Below are 14,893 nucleotides of genomic sequence, written 5' to 3'. Positions count from 1 at the left end.
ACTTTGTGCAACATCTACACTTTGAAAGTCTGCTCCTCCTGTGCCAGGCATTTTTTTTCAGAAGAGGCATTCTATTTAAAATAAGCATGTTGTTCATGTTGTTTTAAATTTATAAGCCATTAAAAAAAGCCAAGAAGTGCAGAAACAGCATGGTGAACGGTGTGCTTATATGTGCAGTTTTATCCTCTCTGCAAGCATTTTTCATGTGTGTCCCAGTGTGCACTTTCAGGTCCGACTCATCTATGTCATACTTGCTGAATAACTGACTTGGTATACCACAGTTTTCCTTAAGTAGCTACTTATCTTCTCTAGCTTGGAAAGATCCGTTTTAACACAGTGTGCTTCTCATATAGTGGGATACTTGGTTTCTGCTGGAGTTGCACATGTACTTCTATGGGGAACTGTTCAGTGGGCACATCTTATTTCTGCACCTCAATGGTGTGCCTTGGAGAATGCAGTGCAGGAGGGTGGCAACACAACTAGAGCAAAGGTGGTTTAAATAGGTCCTGTCCGGTACTGTGTGGTATCAGTGCAGCTGGGAGTTGAGTACTGTGGCCCCACAGGCAGCCTTAATCTGAATTGCTGAGATAATTTGTTTAGACCTTTTGCAAGGTTATCTTTTAGTTCAGACCATTTCGGTGGCTGAGCACAACTGAAATACTGATGAACTGTGGCAGGGGGGGAGTGGAGAGAGGTTTCTCAGGCTGTTGTTTAACATACTTTTAAAGCTGCCATAATCATGCTGCTGTTAAAGCAACTCTGATTCTGTTCTTCCCCTAATACAGGGCACTTACTTTATTTGCTGATGAAATCTCCCGTATCGCCAGCCCTCTGGCTGTGCTAGTTGTGTGTGTGCTATCATAATTAGTGTACTTGCTCACACTGCAAGGGGAGCACTACAAATGTTGCTGTTACTCACTGTAAAAAACAAAAGGATGACCGGTTTTGTTTCTGTTGGAAAAGTATATGCAACTTTCCACCTCCACTACCTCAAGAGACATGAGATGAGTCAGTGCCTTCATTCTGTTTTGACTCTGCCTGCCTGTGGCTTTCTTTTGTGAACTGCTTTTGCTTTAGTATCTCCTGTGAGAGGAAGGAAGAGAGCTTTCCTGTAGCAAAGAAACTAGGCAAAGATTGCCATTGCGTGCCATTCCTGGGCTTTTATTTGTGAAGAACAACAGCTTGGAGTCCTTTTCCAAGATCTTAAGAGACCCATAATGCCTTAGCTGAATAAACATTGTGCTACTTTTCATGTTGTGTCACATCTTTACTGTTTCTTGCTTTTGCAACTTACTTTGCACTCATGACTATGGTCAAATTTATAGTATTGGACTTCCCATAGTGAAGGTATTCATATTTCTAGTACAGTCATAGGTCCAATACTAACCTCTCCTCTCTTGCCTTACGTGTTTGGTCAACTCCTGTCTCCACCTGAGTTTGTGTAAGAACAGCTGTGCTGAATCAGGAGAGGGTTCCTTTAACTCAATATGTCTCTAGCAACAGCCAAAAGAACTTACCTTGGCAAGAGAATAAGGACTGTGTAAAAATACAAAGGTGAAGAAGCATCACGTATATGCTCAGCTTCCAGGCATTTGCAGCTCAATGCACTTCCTGAGCCAGATGTGGTCTCTGTGTTTAGTAAATTCAGTGTTATTTATCTTTTATGAGTTTGTCCATTCTCCATCTGAACTTAAGCATCCCCAAAACCGTGGTAAGGAAGTCTGCATCTCTGTGACAAGGAGGTCTGCCACTGGTCTGTGTTGCTGGTGCTAGGAGCAGGATAGTTTTGTACAAAGAGGGTGTTTAAATCCTGTTTCTGAAGCAGAAAGAGAAATTGTACAGACATTAACTTTATGTGGCTTCCTCATACACCCTGCAAGCTGTGCTGCCTGATAGAAAATCAGTGTGTATCTGGGGAGTCTGACTGGATTATCTGGGGATCGTTTGTCTTTTTCTCTGCCTGGAAAGCAACTCCCCTCCGCCTTCCCCGAGAGATTTGGCATAGAACAGTAGAGAAACTTGCAACTGCCTTAATTATTTCAATTTTTTTAGACCTTTTTTCATAAGACACTGAAATAGGGTACAGTTCCTTGATGCATCCAGGGTTCTTTAGATTTTAGATGCAGAGGCTTGTTATCGTTACTTTCTTCAGAAGACTACAGAGACTGGAGTCCATTCTCAAGGTGTTTATTTCCTGTTTCATTTGGTCCTTCTGTGTTACTCCTCCATGTCCCTGGCCTGGTTTGTACCCCATACTTTGAGGTGTTAGTTTTCTTGAAGCCAGGAAGAGAGATATATGAAAGGATTGAGGTTTGTGGTAGTTTCACAGCCAAGAATAACCTGTATCAGGTGCTTTTTAGGTTCTTGGACTTGACAATAGAGACTCTATGAGTAGGTAGGCAAGGAATTGTCTTGACAGCCAGCTGATTGATGTGTTTCACTGTTTGTCTTCTTTCAATGACATCCTTGAAATGCTAAGTTAGCTGATAAAAATCTCCCATTTCTTCTGCTGTAGCACTTTGTGAAACAGTGTTTATCTTTTATGGATCTGGAAAATTCACCCCAGCCATTAATCTAACCGGTGCTGAAAGCTATCTTGAAGGTCTGGGGATGTGTGTGGGTGTTTTGTTTGGTTTTTTTTTTTTTTTAACCAAACACCCCACGCTTACTCAAACACTGAAGATGTGCTTCAAGATGCTTTTACTTGAGGATATATCCGTAGCTCTTTGGCTTGAGGCTTGATAATTGGTAGCCACCTATAGAAAATAATTTCTAGAAAAAGCAAGGAAGATAATTTTTATTCTGTAGCTGTTGGGGTTGTTCTTGCTGACCTGCCTATACTCATCCAGTGATCCTTCTTTTTTCCCCACTGCTTCTGGGGGGAGATTTCTGCTGGGAATCACTAAAACTGAATAGTGGTGAAGCTTCCCTTCTCCCTTAATAACCTTGACAGCAGTTAATTATGAGTACATCTGCAGTGCAGTACCATTATACTGGATTCTGCTGTTAAAAGCAATCTGTTTTTTATGTGTAAAGTACACAGGTACTGTGTGGATGTTGTGTGAACAATGTATTCTTGTTTGGTAATTTCTGTTGGGTAAGTATCTGTTTTCTGTGTTTTTCTGCGTAGAATTGTTTGCCTGTTCTGTCTGATCTTGTGCTTCTTGATAATTTTTACATAAGACTCTTTCTTCAGTCTTTGTTCCTTTTTCCCTTTGCCCTAGATAATTTCACTGGGGCTTAAGACTTCAAGATTAGTTCAGAGGGACACCGGGAAAGGGAAACCTACTTGATTCTTTCAACTTCTGTTATTATTTGTACAAATGCTTGTGTTTTTTGTCTTTTTCAGGCAGAGGCCGAGGAGAAAGCGGTTTCTACCAAAGAAGTTTTGATGAAGTGGAGGGAGGATTTGGGCGAGGAGGGGGCAGGGAAATGCACAGATCACAGAGTTGGGAGGAAAGGTAACATAACTCTAGCCCTTAAAGTTTTTTACATACATCTGCTCAGCTTCCATTTGTGCCTTTTGACTTCATAAAAACATGGTAGTAAAGTTGATTAGGTGTATCTGTGAGTGGAGCGTCTGAATTTCTAAGATGGAGGTGACACAGTAGTGTTTCTAGAAACTCAGAGCAAGTAAAAGAATATTTTTGCAAATAATTTTTCTGCTGAGTTCCTGGGAAGAAGGAACTAATTTAAAAGAATATAAATTATGACAGTTGCAGTGGAAGTGATGTGATGGCTGAAAATATGTATTGCTAAAGGATTCACTTCAATTTTAGTCTCAACATTGTTGACAGTACTTAGGGTCACATTTCAAAACACACCTAGTTGCCAAAGGCTGTGTGTGTATCAGTGTTCCTGAAAATTTCAGTTGTCCCTTGGACCTTTAAAGATACTGTCCATCAAGCTCCAATTTTAAGAAAGCCCCCTACTAAGAAAAAAAAAAAAAAAGATGGGAGGGGAGCCATATCTACAATGAGAGGAGTAGTTCCAAAACCTTATTTGAAACTTCTATTCTGCCTTTCTAGGGGAGACAGACGCTTTGAAAAACCAGGGCGAAAAGATCCAGGTATGGTTTTGGTACTATATGGGCAGAAAATAGGAGGGAGGAGCAGGGGGTGTTTTGGGGAAGGGATCTGTATCTACATAAACATTTCTTATTCCTCCAAGTATATTGTTGATACAAGATTCATGATACTGTGCCAGGTTACCTAAATGTGTTCTCAAAGTTGTTTTTCTTATTTTGTGTTGGTTTCACTATTAGATGTGTAAATGTTTTGGATAAGAAAAATCTGCACTAAGTAGGTTCTGTTTATTCAGTTAAGATGTGATGTCTGCAGCTGAAACTGAATTCCTGTACCTCTGTGAAAGGAGTCTTTACAGATTAACAGGTGTGCTGTGGCAATAATGCCTCTTCAGTGCAGCTTTTAGACATTCCTGGCCTTTGCTGTTTTGGTACCTAGGACTTCTGGACCATGCGAACTGTTAATTTCTTGAATGCTTGCTAGTGTGAGGTAGATCCCAGCAGCAGTGTTTTGAGGTTCCCATGCTGATGGATTTACTGTCTGTCAAATTAGTTTAAGTCATCGTACAAATCTTCTGTTCAGTCAGGTTATCAGGTTATTCTTCTCCTATTCTGTTTCTTAAGTGCTTCACACTGGCCACATTCAGGCAGAATACCAGATCCTTAATTTTGACCCAGTATGTCTGTTTGAATGTTCAGTTGAACTTGGAGTGAGTTGTCATCTTGGAGATGGAACATATCCACTCTATATTCTGAATGGTAAGAACATTGAAGCTCTCCTCTGTAAACTTACATTACACGTGCAATGATTTCTGCTTGGTGGGATTGTGCATTGATTGTTCTCTGGTATGACCTTGCTCTTTCTCTGTGGCATGTTTCCACATACACGTATCACATCTGTGCTTAGTGAGAGTTGTGGTACTAGTAAAAGCTTGCAGACAACGAGTCTTGGCCTTTTTAGAACCCAGAGGATCTTTTCATCTTTGAATATCTTTCATAGTGAACGTATTGATAAAGGATAGGTCAAAAAAGACAACTGCAGTTTGGGTTTCAAGGCAAACAAAACCAAAGAGATTCAGTTGCAATTAAAAGTTGACAGGAATGTATTTCAACCGCTGCTTAGCTGTCAATTTTTTTAGGGAGAGTAGCATAAATTTCTATCTTAATAATATTCCAGATTACCATGGTGGCACATGCCTTGGGAGTCTTAATTTACCGTGTTTGCTTTCAAAACCCTCCCAATCCTCTCTCCAGGTATGAATTGATTTTCATATAGCGTGCTTTTATTTTTCTGCTTTTTAAGTTGAAAGACAGCACAAACCTAAGATGGTGCTTGTTTTCCTCATTGTTTTCCTTAAAAAGAGGTTACTTCTAAAAAGAACTTGAAAGTGGTCTGAGATTGTCCATCTTAAATGCCAACAGTGAAACTTTAGTATTTTACTGTGTTTTTATATCAGGCACCTTTTGGGGAAAAAATTAAAATAGGAGAAAAAGTACTGCTGAGATTTCAGGACTGCATTTTTTACAAAAGGCAAATGGATGTAAAAGTAGTATCTACCACAGTTGATTCAATTTTATTTATTTAGCCCCTTCCTTTTCTTGTGATAAAATTACAACACTTCCAGACCCAGACTATAGAATGTACCACATTTCTGATTAAGCCTATGATAAAAATACCACGTGCCAGTTTAGGATGAGATGTATCTCTCAACTGAAATAGAGAAGAACTTACAGTAGGCAAGATGTCCTTACTGAAGCTGACTTCTGCCTGAACATGGGGGGTTAATGCTTCAGCTAGTATAGAGCATATCTTGTTTGTCGCAACTTCTAGTGATCAGGACTTTGGAATGCATCTTCTCTGTACCATTTTCTAGAGAAGCTGGTGTCCCCGTGTGCATTGTTGGAAGTCCTGGTTTATTGTGAAGGGGTAGCGTGCTTATTCTCAATTCATCAGCATCATGGTGAATCTTTCTGTAGTACCTGATTGCCCCTCTTGTCTCTTGTTCTATTTCTCTTCTAGTTTGATTTACTTAGCTAAAAGCTGTGTAGCACTGCATGATAGAGGCAAGAGACCTACAATCTTTCTGAAGTTTTAATAAACAAAAATTGTTTAAACGTAGTAACCATTTGCATATTGCTATGCTAGAGATTAATGTCCCAATAATTGGGAGGACCATTTCTCTCCTTTTTACCTTCAAAGAGAAAGAAGGTGGAGAGCACAAAAATACTAACAGAAGGTGTTGATTTGTTTTGACTTGAGCCTTGATAAACAAATAGTTACTGTTATGTATTTTTCCAGTGACAAAATATTTTGAGAATGAGATAGGAATACAGGTGTGCCAAAAGAAGCTCCATGATAATACCAAGCATTAGTATACCACATATAAAGCAGTGAAAGCAGAAAGAGTGAGTTGACATGCAGTTTATAATTCAGGCTAATATGCTTTAGCAAATGCATATATCGATTTCTGTTTCTCTGGTTAAACTCCTTAGTTTAGGATTTTATTCTCCAACTTTATTGTGCTTCAGTTTCTCGTTGTTCTTTTGTAGGGCCTTGGATTAGCCTCAAATTACGTAATTTACTGAGTTGCCAGCTTTTTCATATTCCTTGTTCTGGGTGATCACATTACAGAATTAATAAGAGATCAAATATTAAACTCTTCTGGGCATTCATAATGGATCACAATGCAAGAACCCTTCAATTAAAAATCACGAGATTAAAAAAGTAATAGACCTTCAACAAAGAATTACTTCTCAAATATGATCAATATGGTGTTCTTAAAAATTAATGATTGCTTTTTCAGTGCTCACAACAGTTTGCAAGGTCGCATTTGACTCAATATAAACAATATCTGTTCCTAGTTTCAGTATGCAAACTGAAGATGCAGAAAGTGTTTGTGAGTTTCTGTTGCAGACTGTCACAGCTCTGACAGACTTCATTGAGAACACAAATTGCTTCTGGAAGGCTGAGGCCATTAGCAAAGAAAACGAGCAAGTTGTTTGCTCGATCGTGGCTGTCTTCTAGAACTGCACAAAAGCTGCTTAATTTTCTGTGCAGCCCCTTGACTAATACCAGCTTAGTAGCTGAGGGGATTTGATTAGTTACCAGCAATTACACACTGGTAGTTAATAATTGTAATGTAGATTAAACAAGACATATAGAAAGTCAGTTGTGGAACCTGATTGAGTGCTGTTTAATGTGTATTTTTTGGTTAGGTTAGGAAGACTTGAATATAGAAAGGTTGACTATAAAAAGGATGTTGAATTTCTTTGAATCACACTTTCCCTTACAATGCCTAGCTCGTTTTTCTTCCCTACCTCACTAGCAAGAAGTGCATCCAAAGAAGGTTCATCACCAGCTTGCTCTTGAAATGTTAGTCAAAGCATAGATCAGAGCCCATCAGCAATTTTTCTAGGCTTGTGTTCCAGTTTGGGCCATGGCCTATTTCCAGTACTTTATGAAGCATCCATGGTTCACCAGTCTCTGGAACTGGTGAGCTGGGAACTAAAAGCAATAGGGGTGTTTTGTCTGCACTTTGTTCTGCACCTGTTCTGAATTAACTACACAGTTGTGTTTGCGTGTCTAATTTGCTTCTGTATAGTTCTTCAGCTTTGCATTGGAGAGTGTAGTATTTGAAGATTGCATTTAGTGTATACTAAACATATTTTTTCTTTACACTTGCTGTTCTACCCCCTTTAAAATGAAATCTATAAATAGAAAGTTATTTGAAAAACAGGATAACTGTAAAGTATCAAGTCATTTAGAAACCAAACAAAGCAGCCCACAATTTGATTAGATGTTAATGGAAATGAGAAATATCCTTTTATGTCTTTGGCTCTAAATGGTGAGATTATATTGCCGTCCTGCTGGGTTTATGCATCTGAATTTCAGAACAATTGGTTTGTCTGAGACTGGAGTATGTGATATATGGGAAAAACAATACCTCACTTAAAATACTGCTCTGTTTTCCTAAGTGGTTATTTCAGACTTGACACAGGAATCTGTTCTACTGCTCTTGCACTGGTTCTTCTCAATGTCTTCTATTGGTAGAGAATGTGGAAATAACACTTGCAAGAAATACTTAAAAATTACTGGCACTGGTATGAGGGTTAAAAAGGAATCTTTAGACTCTATATGGGTCAACAGCTAAGAAAAGTAGGGATGAAGGCAAAGTAACTTGATAGTGTGTTGCTCTCCAAGCTCTGCAATATTCATGAATGCTTTCACATAAAATTAAATTTAAAAAAAGAGATTTTGACGGTATCTGAGGTCTGGAATGTGGGGAGGCAATACAGTTTGGAATGAGAGCTGAATTGCAATGAAAACGTGAGCCTTCTGCCTTGTTCCCCCTCCTTGTGTGAAATGCGTCTATGGGGCTGCTTCCCATTTCCCCAGCTCCTAAAACAAAGTAGTTTTTTGCTAACATCTTTAGAGTTGTGAAGATACTTTAGTTAACAGAGTTTTGGGGCTTGAGAAGGATTCAGTTAAACAGTATTGCATCAGATAGCTTGAGACCATTTTTCCTGCTGCTGACCACTTCAGTGAAGTTAAAAGGAAGTGTGTTTGGTAGTCTATAATGCTCTTGTCAATGAAAGTTGGCTATTTATGCCATCTTGGATTCTGGGAAAAGTCTTCTACCTTTGGAAAATAACTTTTACTTTTTTTTGATCCTAGACTTCTAGTATGAACAGGCACTGCTTTTGTTTAGAGCTTGGAAATAATTATCCGTCATTCTGTTTATCCTTTAGCTTCTTAAATTATTTAGGAGCTTCAGAACAGTGTCTTAATTGCAATAGGTTTATGAGGCACTTAAATACAAAAGTCTCACGTATAGTTTGTTTTAATTTTTTATTTTAAAATTGATTCAAGTGTCTCTAAATATTTTTGTGCGGTGTGTACAGGCAAATATTGATGTTAAAAAGCATAAAATATAAATGGATGCAGTTCTACTTGTGTATATAGCGCATCCTTCTGGGTCAGATCTACTTGAGATAAGCAGCACAAAGGTGACAATGTGTGGAATGTATGGTCTTTTTAAAAAAAGTACATTAATTCTTTTAGAATAGTCTGTTTTCCACTGCTAAATAATTTATTCAGTGTTTCCAAATATGAAAAAAAATTCCACCGCAGCATTTGTTGAACATGAAGATTTTTGTGATAGTGTCTTGAAATGAGATGTTCTCTTATTTGGCAGAATGAAGAACTACAGTTAGTATTTACAATTTTGCTTAATAAGCACAGCAGGAGTGCTTTTCACTGCCATAAGAGATTGGCAGTACTTTCTAAGAGTGAATTCAGCCATCTGAAAACTGATATAACTCTGTATCCCCAAAGAGGTAAGAGAACAGGAAAATTAGGATCTTGGATGAACAGAGTTGCTTATCCCAAAACTAATATATTTACTGAATGACCCCATATGGCTTTTGACTGAGAATTTTCTTTTGTATTGTCCGTTTTGTCACAAGCTGCTTAATTATGATTTTGGTCAGCTTTGGGAGTTTTGAAGGTCTCTCGTTTCGGGGTCAGTGCGGCTTTAATCATAGTCTGGTGAATTCAGCAGGTAGCTCTTTTAATTTCCAAGAATTAGTACTGTGATTCTTGTACCTGACTTTATCCTGGCTGGTTAATCCAGCCTCTCCTCAGTTTACACGGGTACACCAGTTCTCTTTACTCTGCATATCATGTTGTAATCAAAAGGAGGGGAGTACAAGAGAAAGATCGCTAGAAGATGGCAGGGCAGGCAAGGAAGGAAGGTTGTAAGTGGAACCTGAAAGTTCAATGTAATAATAATTAAAAAAAGCCCAAAGTTCACAGTCTGTTCTTTCTATTCTGTGAGGCCAGTCTCGGAGAGCTGGAAGCTGTCGGCATGCTGTCCATTGATGCGGATCTCCTTGTCAGTCCTTTTTGGACTATTTGAGTCAGCCGCAGCTGGGAGCTCAGGAATAGTCTTGTCAAAATTCTCCATCTTGATCTGATATTCACCCTTGGGGCTGCGGGCTAGCACGGAGGCGAAGCGGTGGTACAGTATGATCTCTGAGGGGAGGTAGGATGTTCTCCTTTGACACATTTCTCCTGTGCCCTCCTGCACCGCTGACAGAAAAACGACCAGCTCAAAATGGTGAGCGGCTTCTCTTTGGAGGAGAGCAGCCAGGGGGCTGGATGGAGTGATTGAATGGTAGTAGGTCAGTGGAAAGATGAAGAAAGGACACTCCTCCAAAGTAATGCTGTCTAGGTGGAAGTCAACGCTAGTTTGGTGCAGCTGCCCATTCTCTTGTTCTTGGTAAAGTATAGCAGAAATCTGGACGCTAGTCAGTGGGCTGGAGCGTGTGTTGGCCACCTGGAACATAAGGTATGGCTTCCCCTCAGTGTGTGCCACTACAGCAGAGCGGGTGAAGCGGATGGAGAATGCCCGATTCTTTGGTCGGGCGATCTTTGCCACAAAAGCACCTGCATCACAGAAAAGAACAAACTGAACAGGAGCACCGTGCCTGGGTTGGGTCCCTGCAGCCTCAGAGCTCAGCGGTACAGTACAAAGGAACAGAAGCAGGCTTGGGTGGACATGGTCTTTCTAGCCTCAGCCTGTGTGTTAGAAAACTTCTAGGCTGGCATCACACTAACCCATTTTTGGTGTAAAAAGTATAGCTTTCCTAAAATGCTGCTTTTTCTAAGCTGTGTTCACTTATTAATCTTTGGAAAGTGAACTCTAGCAGTTGGAAGAAGAGCTGTTAGCTTGCTCCGATGTACTGTAACTGGTAATACTACCTGATCTTGGTGTTCTACCACAGGAGAAGCTTGCTTTTACTACGTAGTAAACTAACCTGTGTATTTTTAGTCTATTGAAATACTTTAAATCAGAAAATTATTTTAAATAACTTAAAATACCTCGAAATAGCTGTGACCTTTTTAAAAGGTTCATTACATTGGGTATTGAGGAACACTGAATTAAAGATCAACAAAAGTACTTCAGCTAGACGAAAGTAAACCTTAAAACTGTTAATGAAAACAAATTGACTTTAAATACTGTAATTCCATGGAAAAAAAACTTGGTGAGATAACCGTATAAGAAACAAGTGATTGACAGTGGTAAATCGGGAGTTGCCACAAGTATTGTCCAATGAATAGTGGAACTCTCAAGCCCAAATCTTGATGCCACCTAGTTTGTCTTAATGAAAGATATCTAACTTTTACTACTAGGTAGCTTAAATTTCATCATCCTTGTAGTGACTGGCTTAATTCTTCTTTCAGGTATCAATATGATCACTATTTATTTCTAGCTCCATTTCTTAAATCTGCCACACCTATTCTATCTAAAGATTAAATGCGAAGGATTACCTGTGATGAAGGCTTCCAGCATGAGCCCCAGGACCATCTGTATTGCAAGCAGTGCAATAGCACTGGGACAGTCCCCACTTGGGAACATAGTGCCGTAACCAATTGTGAGTTGCGTCTCCAGTGAGAAGGAGAAAGCAGCTGTAAAACTGGTGATATACTTGACACATATAGTGTGGTTGTCAGGTGGAGCATCATGGTCCAGTTCCAGGTCCCCATTCATCTCAGCCAGCAAATACCAAAGCACTGCAAAGACTAGCCAGTGAATGACAAAAGAGGCAGAAAAGACAAGCATCATCCATCTCCAGCGCATGTCCATTAATATTCCCCACGCATCTCGGAGGTATGCCAGACCTTTTCCTTGGGCACCATCCATCTGGAATGTGCTGTGTCCATCCTTGGTCACCATTCTCAAGTATCTGTGGGTCAGGAGGGGAGCACTGGATTTGGTGTTATTGCTCTCTATCACGTCTGTTGTCATCTTCTAGGAAAGAGAAAAAAGGAAATAATGTGATACAACGCAGAGTGTTTGTATTTTGCCTAACGTTCACAGTTTTTGACACATCAGCAGGGGTTGAAATACTGCAGCCAACAAAGGAAGGCTTATACATTGCAATCCAGAGAAGATTAAGTCAGGAGCCTGCAAAGGAATTTACCACTGTTTGTGGTAATACTTTGCTAAAAAAGATTAAGTTCAAAAATCTGACTAGTTCTCAAATTTTCCCTGCTTAGTTGTTTAAATATAACTTTCATACTTTACCTTCCTAAATTTTTATTTGCGTCGCATGCTTTAGTTCTTTAGGGGTGAGTGGGATAGGATTAAACATACTATATCTGAAAAGAAACTTAATTCTGCCTGATTATATCAGGTTTTGTAACTTCTTTTTAGCAGAGTATACTAGTTTACCAATACTATTATGAATATTATTAGCAGTAGTACTATGGAAATGATGTTTATTATTTCTCTAATATATTTATGCGTTTTTAGGGGAATGCTGTAGTTCACCTGGTAGCTCTTTCAGACTTTTCTAGCTCAGGAGATGACTGCTGTCTGCACCCACCATGTCCAGTTAAGCAGAATTACAGTGTTCAGGGCAGAGCTGCTTCTGTGAGTCTGAGGCCGTTTGAGTAAGGATTGGGTAAAAAAAAGGCAGGAGACCGATACTGAAAATATACTGTGATATAATTTGAAGTGTAGTCTGCCTAAGCAGTGGGTTTTTTTGTTAGTGACTGAATAAGAAAATAGGACAGCGAGTGTGTGGGAGTTAAGAGGTGAAGGTGGAATTGCAAACGTGGGAAGCCAAATGGATACTTGTAGGTATTTGAGATGTTAGGCCCCTTTGTTTGCTTTCAAACCTCAAAACTTGCCAAACTTGTCAGAAATGCTGAGTGTCTTTTGAAGAGACACTGGCCACTCTAATCTGTAAATTTTATAAATGCTTGAAAGCTTAGCTGGGAGAGACTAAAATAAATAAGGGCTCAAGTAAAAATAGAGACTTCATAATCTGTGCAACCCCTCGTAAAGACTATTGTGAAGAATCTTGTTTATAGAACAACAGAGTATTTTAAAGGAAAATGTAGATTCTACAAGTCATAATTACACACGATGTATTTAGTAAATTTTCTCATCAATTTTGACCTCTCTCTGAATTATGACTATTTCAGTGTGTAATACAAGTGTACAAACAGGCTAGAGGAATGGGATTTTATTTCCCCAAGAGTGCTTAGTTTTATCTTGAAACACGTTAGATCTAAGGTTCCTGAATTTCAGAATGAAATTATGAAAGGTAAAAATCTTCTCTTCCAAAGAATACAGTGGACTTTCTGAGATTTTACTGCTCAGTTGTACCAGGCTACTTTTCTTAGGGGATTCTGATCACAGTCCATTCGGTTTATAGCATGCCCCCCCTCCTTATCAAAGTTTGATCTTTGGTCTACTGTGTAGCTCTCTAAATGACAGTTTTCAGTCTTGCTGCACTGTTACACAATTTACAATAACCTGAATACCATTTTAAATGCTTCAGGAACCAGATGATATAGCGACTTGTAGAGCAGAGTCCTTCTGCAAAGAATTAGAAGAGCCCTTCTGGATGCCTTGAAGGAGCTGGAAAATGGGCATCCCTGAATGGGAAGGATGATGGGGACCATGCACAAAATGAGCTGCGGACATGCCTTGGTTTTATCATCTTACAGTAAGCAGTATTCGCAAGAAGCACTCCCTCATTTGAATAGAGAACACTTACAGAACAAAATGCCTCTGGGTGTAAACCTCATGTGTCCTTGGGGAAAAAAAAAAAAAAAAAAGCCTGACAACCTAGTGTTTGTGTAAATTCTCATGGTACTTTGAGGGCAGCATCTGCCTCATAGCCTCCGAGTAATTTGGGCTTGCAAAACAAGCATATGCTGAGAGAATGAGTCTGATACTGACTGATTGGTGACAGAAGGCTTTTCTACAGTGTTTTACATACTTAATGTATGTTTTTCTTTTTCTCTTTATGTGGTACATTTTTCTTGGCTACACTTCGGACCTTCCACGCATTAGTGCTAAGGTGGTGTGCTTGAGCCCTGGAGATTTTACTCGGAGCAAAACGCTGTCAGCGTTGCAGGGTCTCAATTTTGTCGATTAAGGGGCTTTCGAGAGTTGTGATTAATCAGTTAATGTTGGCTTAAAGCTCTGAAAAAAATTAGTTGGTGTTCACCATCAGGTTGTTTGGGATCTTTTTTATGGGGGAGGATCTATTACTGATAGGTTTCGAAGGTACTTGAGAAAGAGAAACCTCCATTAGCCCCCAGCAGCACGTTTCACGGCAGTCCTGTGTCTCTGCTCCTTGAGACTCCCAGCAGCGGAATTTGCCTGCTGAGGTTAACCAGGTTACTACTCTGGTCTCATTTGATATAGGCCTCTATTTTTCTTGTCTAGGACTATTTAAAATATCGGGTATCTAATTAGATGGCAGTGATAGCATTGGAAGTCTGTAAGCTTGAGTTCCAAAACTTTTTTTTTTTTTTTTGCAAAAGCTACAAGTCTCAACTTCTTGGGGTGGGGAAAAATGGGTAAAAAAACCTGCAGATAGTCTCTGAGAGCGATGCCGTTAGTTCAGAATAAGAGGTGAAAGAGCTGCCCTGTGAGAAATAGTTTAGTCGGGCTGGAGGATTGGTCCTCTATATTGTCAAAAGTATAGTCAACTTAAAAGTAAATCTGACTTTGTATTTAAAAAGAATTATTGTATTCTGTCTACGCCTTTCCTTGTCCACTGTAGTAAAAAATACAAATGCCTTCTTTCCATGTTAGTGATAAATTAATGAACTCAGAAAGTACAATTTAGGTCATCTGATCTGATCCCCTGCCCAGTACGGTCCTCGATGTCCCCACGTTAATCCCAGTTTCAAACGGTGCATGTTGTAGGAAAGACATTCAACTTTGACTCGAAAAGAAAAATGCTGCATTGTTTGTTGGAGAATACTTGTCTCCACTGCTAAATGCATACGGCGTTTCTAACCCAGATTTGTCTAATGTCATCTCTTAACCTTTTATGTTA

The 14,893-nt window shown here is 39.4% G+C and overlaps 2 protein-coding genes across 7 annotated transcripts in view; one reads left to right on the top strand and one right to left on the bottom strand.

Annotated features, from left to right (window-relative positions):
- Window positions 1–14,893, top strand: part of GIGYF2 (GRB10 interacting GYF protein 2) — an 80,650-nt gene that overhangs the window by 25,924 nt on the left and 39,833 nt on the right. For all 6 annotated transcript variants that reach the window (XM_082486893.1, XM_082486891.1, XM_082486892.1 and 3 more), the window contains exons 6-7: window positions 3,350–3,461; window positions 4,029–4,069. In XM_082486893.1, coding sequence (XP_082343019.1) covers window positions 3,350–3,461; window positions 4,029–4,069 — 153 coding nt within the window. The remainder of the gene's footprint in view (window positions 1–3,349; window positions 3,462–4,028; window positions 4,070–14,893) is intronic.
- KCNJ13 (potassium inwardly rectifying channel subfamily J member 13) lies at window positions 9,850–11,835 on the bottom strand (the record flags this gene model as incomplete). The annotated part of the gene is made up of 2 exons (XM_082486894.1): window positions 9,850–10,472; window positions 11,358–11,835. 2 exons carry the CDS (start codon window positions 11,833–11,835, stop codon window positions 9,850–9,852), a joined length of 1,101 nt encoding a protein of 366 aa, XP_082343020.1.

The sequence above is a fragment of the Vanellus vanellus genome (assembly GCF_965231255.1).
Source record: "Vanellus vanellus genome assembly, chromosome: 8".
NCBI lineage: Eukaryota > Metazoa > Chordata > Aves > Charadriiformes > Charadriidae > Vanellus > Vanellus vanellus.
The sequence above is the reverse complement of the archived record's forward strand: the minus strand, read 5'-3'. Positions and strand labels throughout refer to the sequence as shown.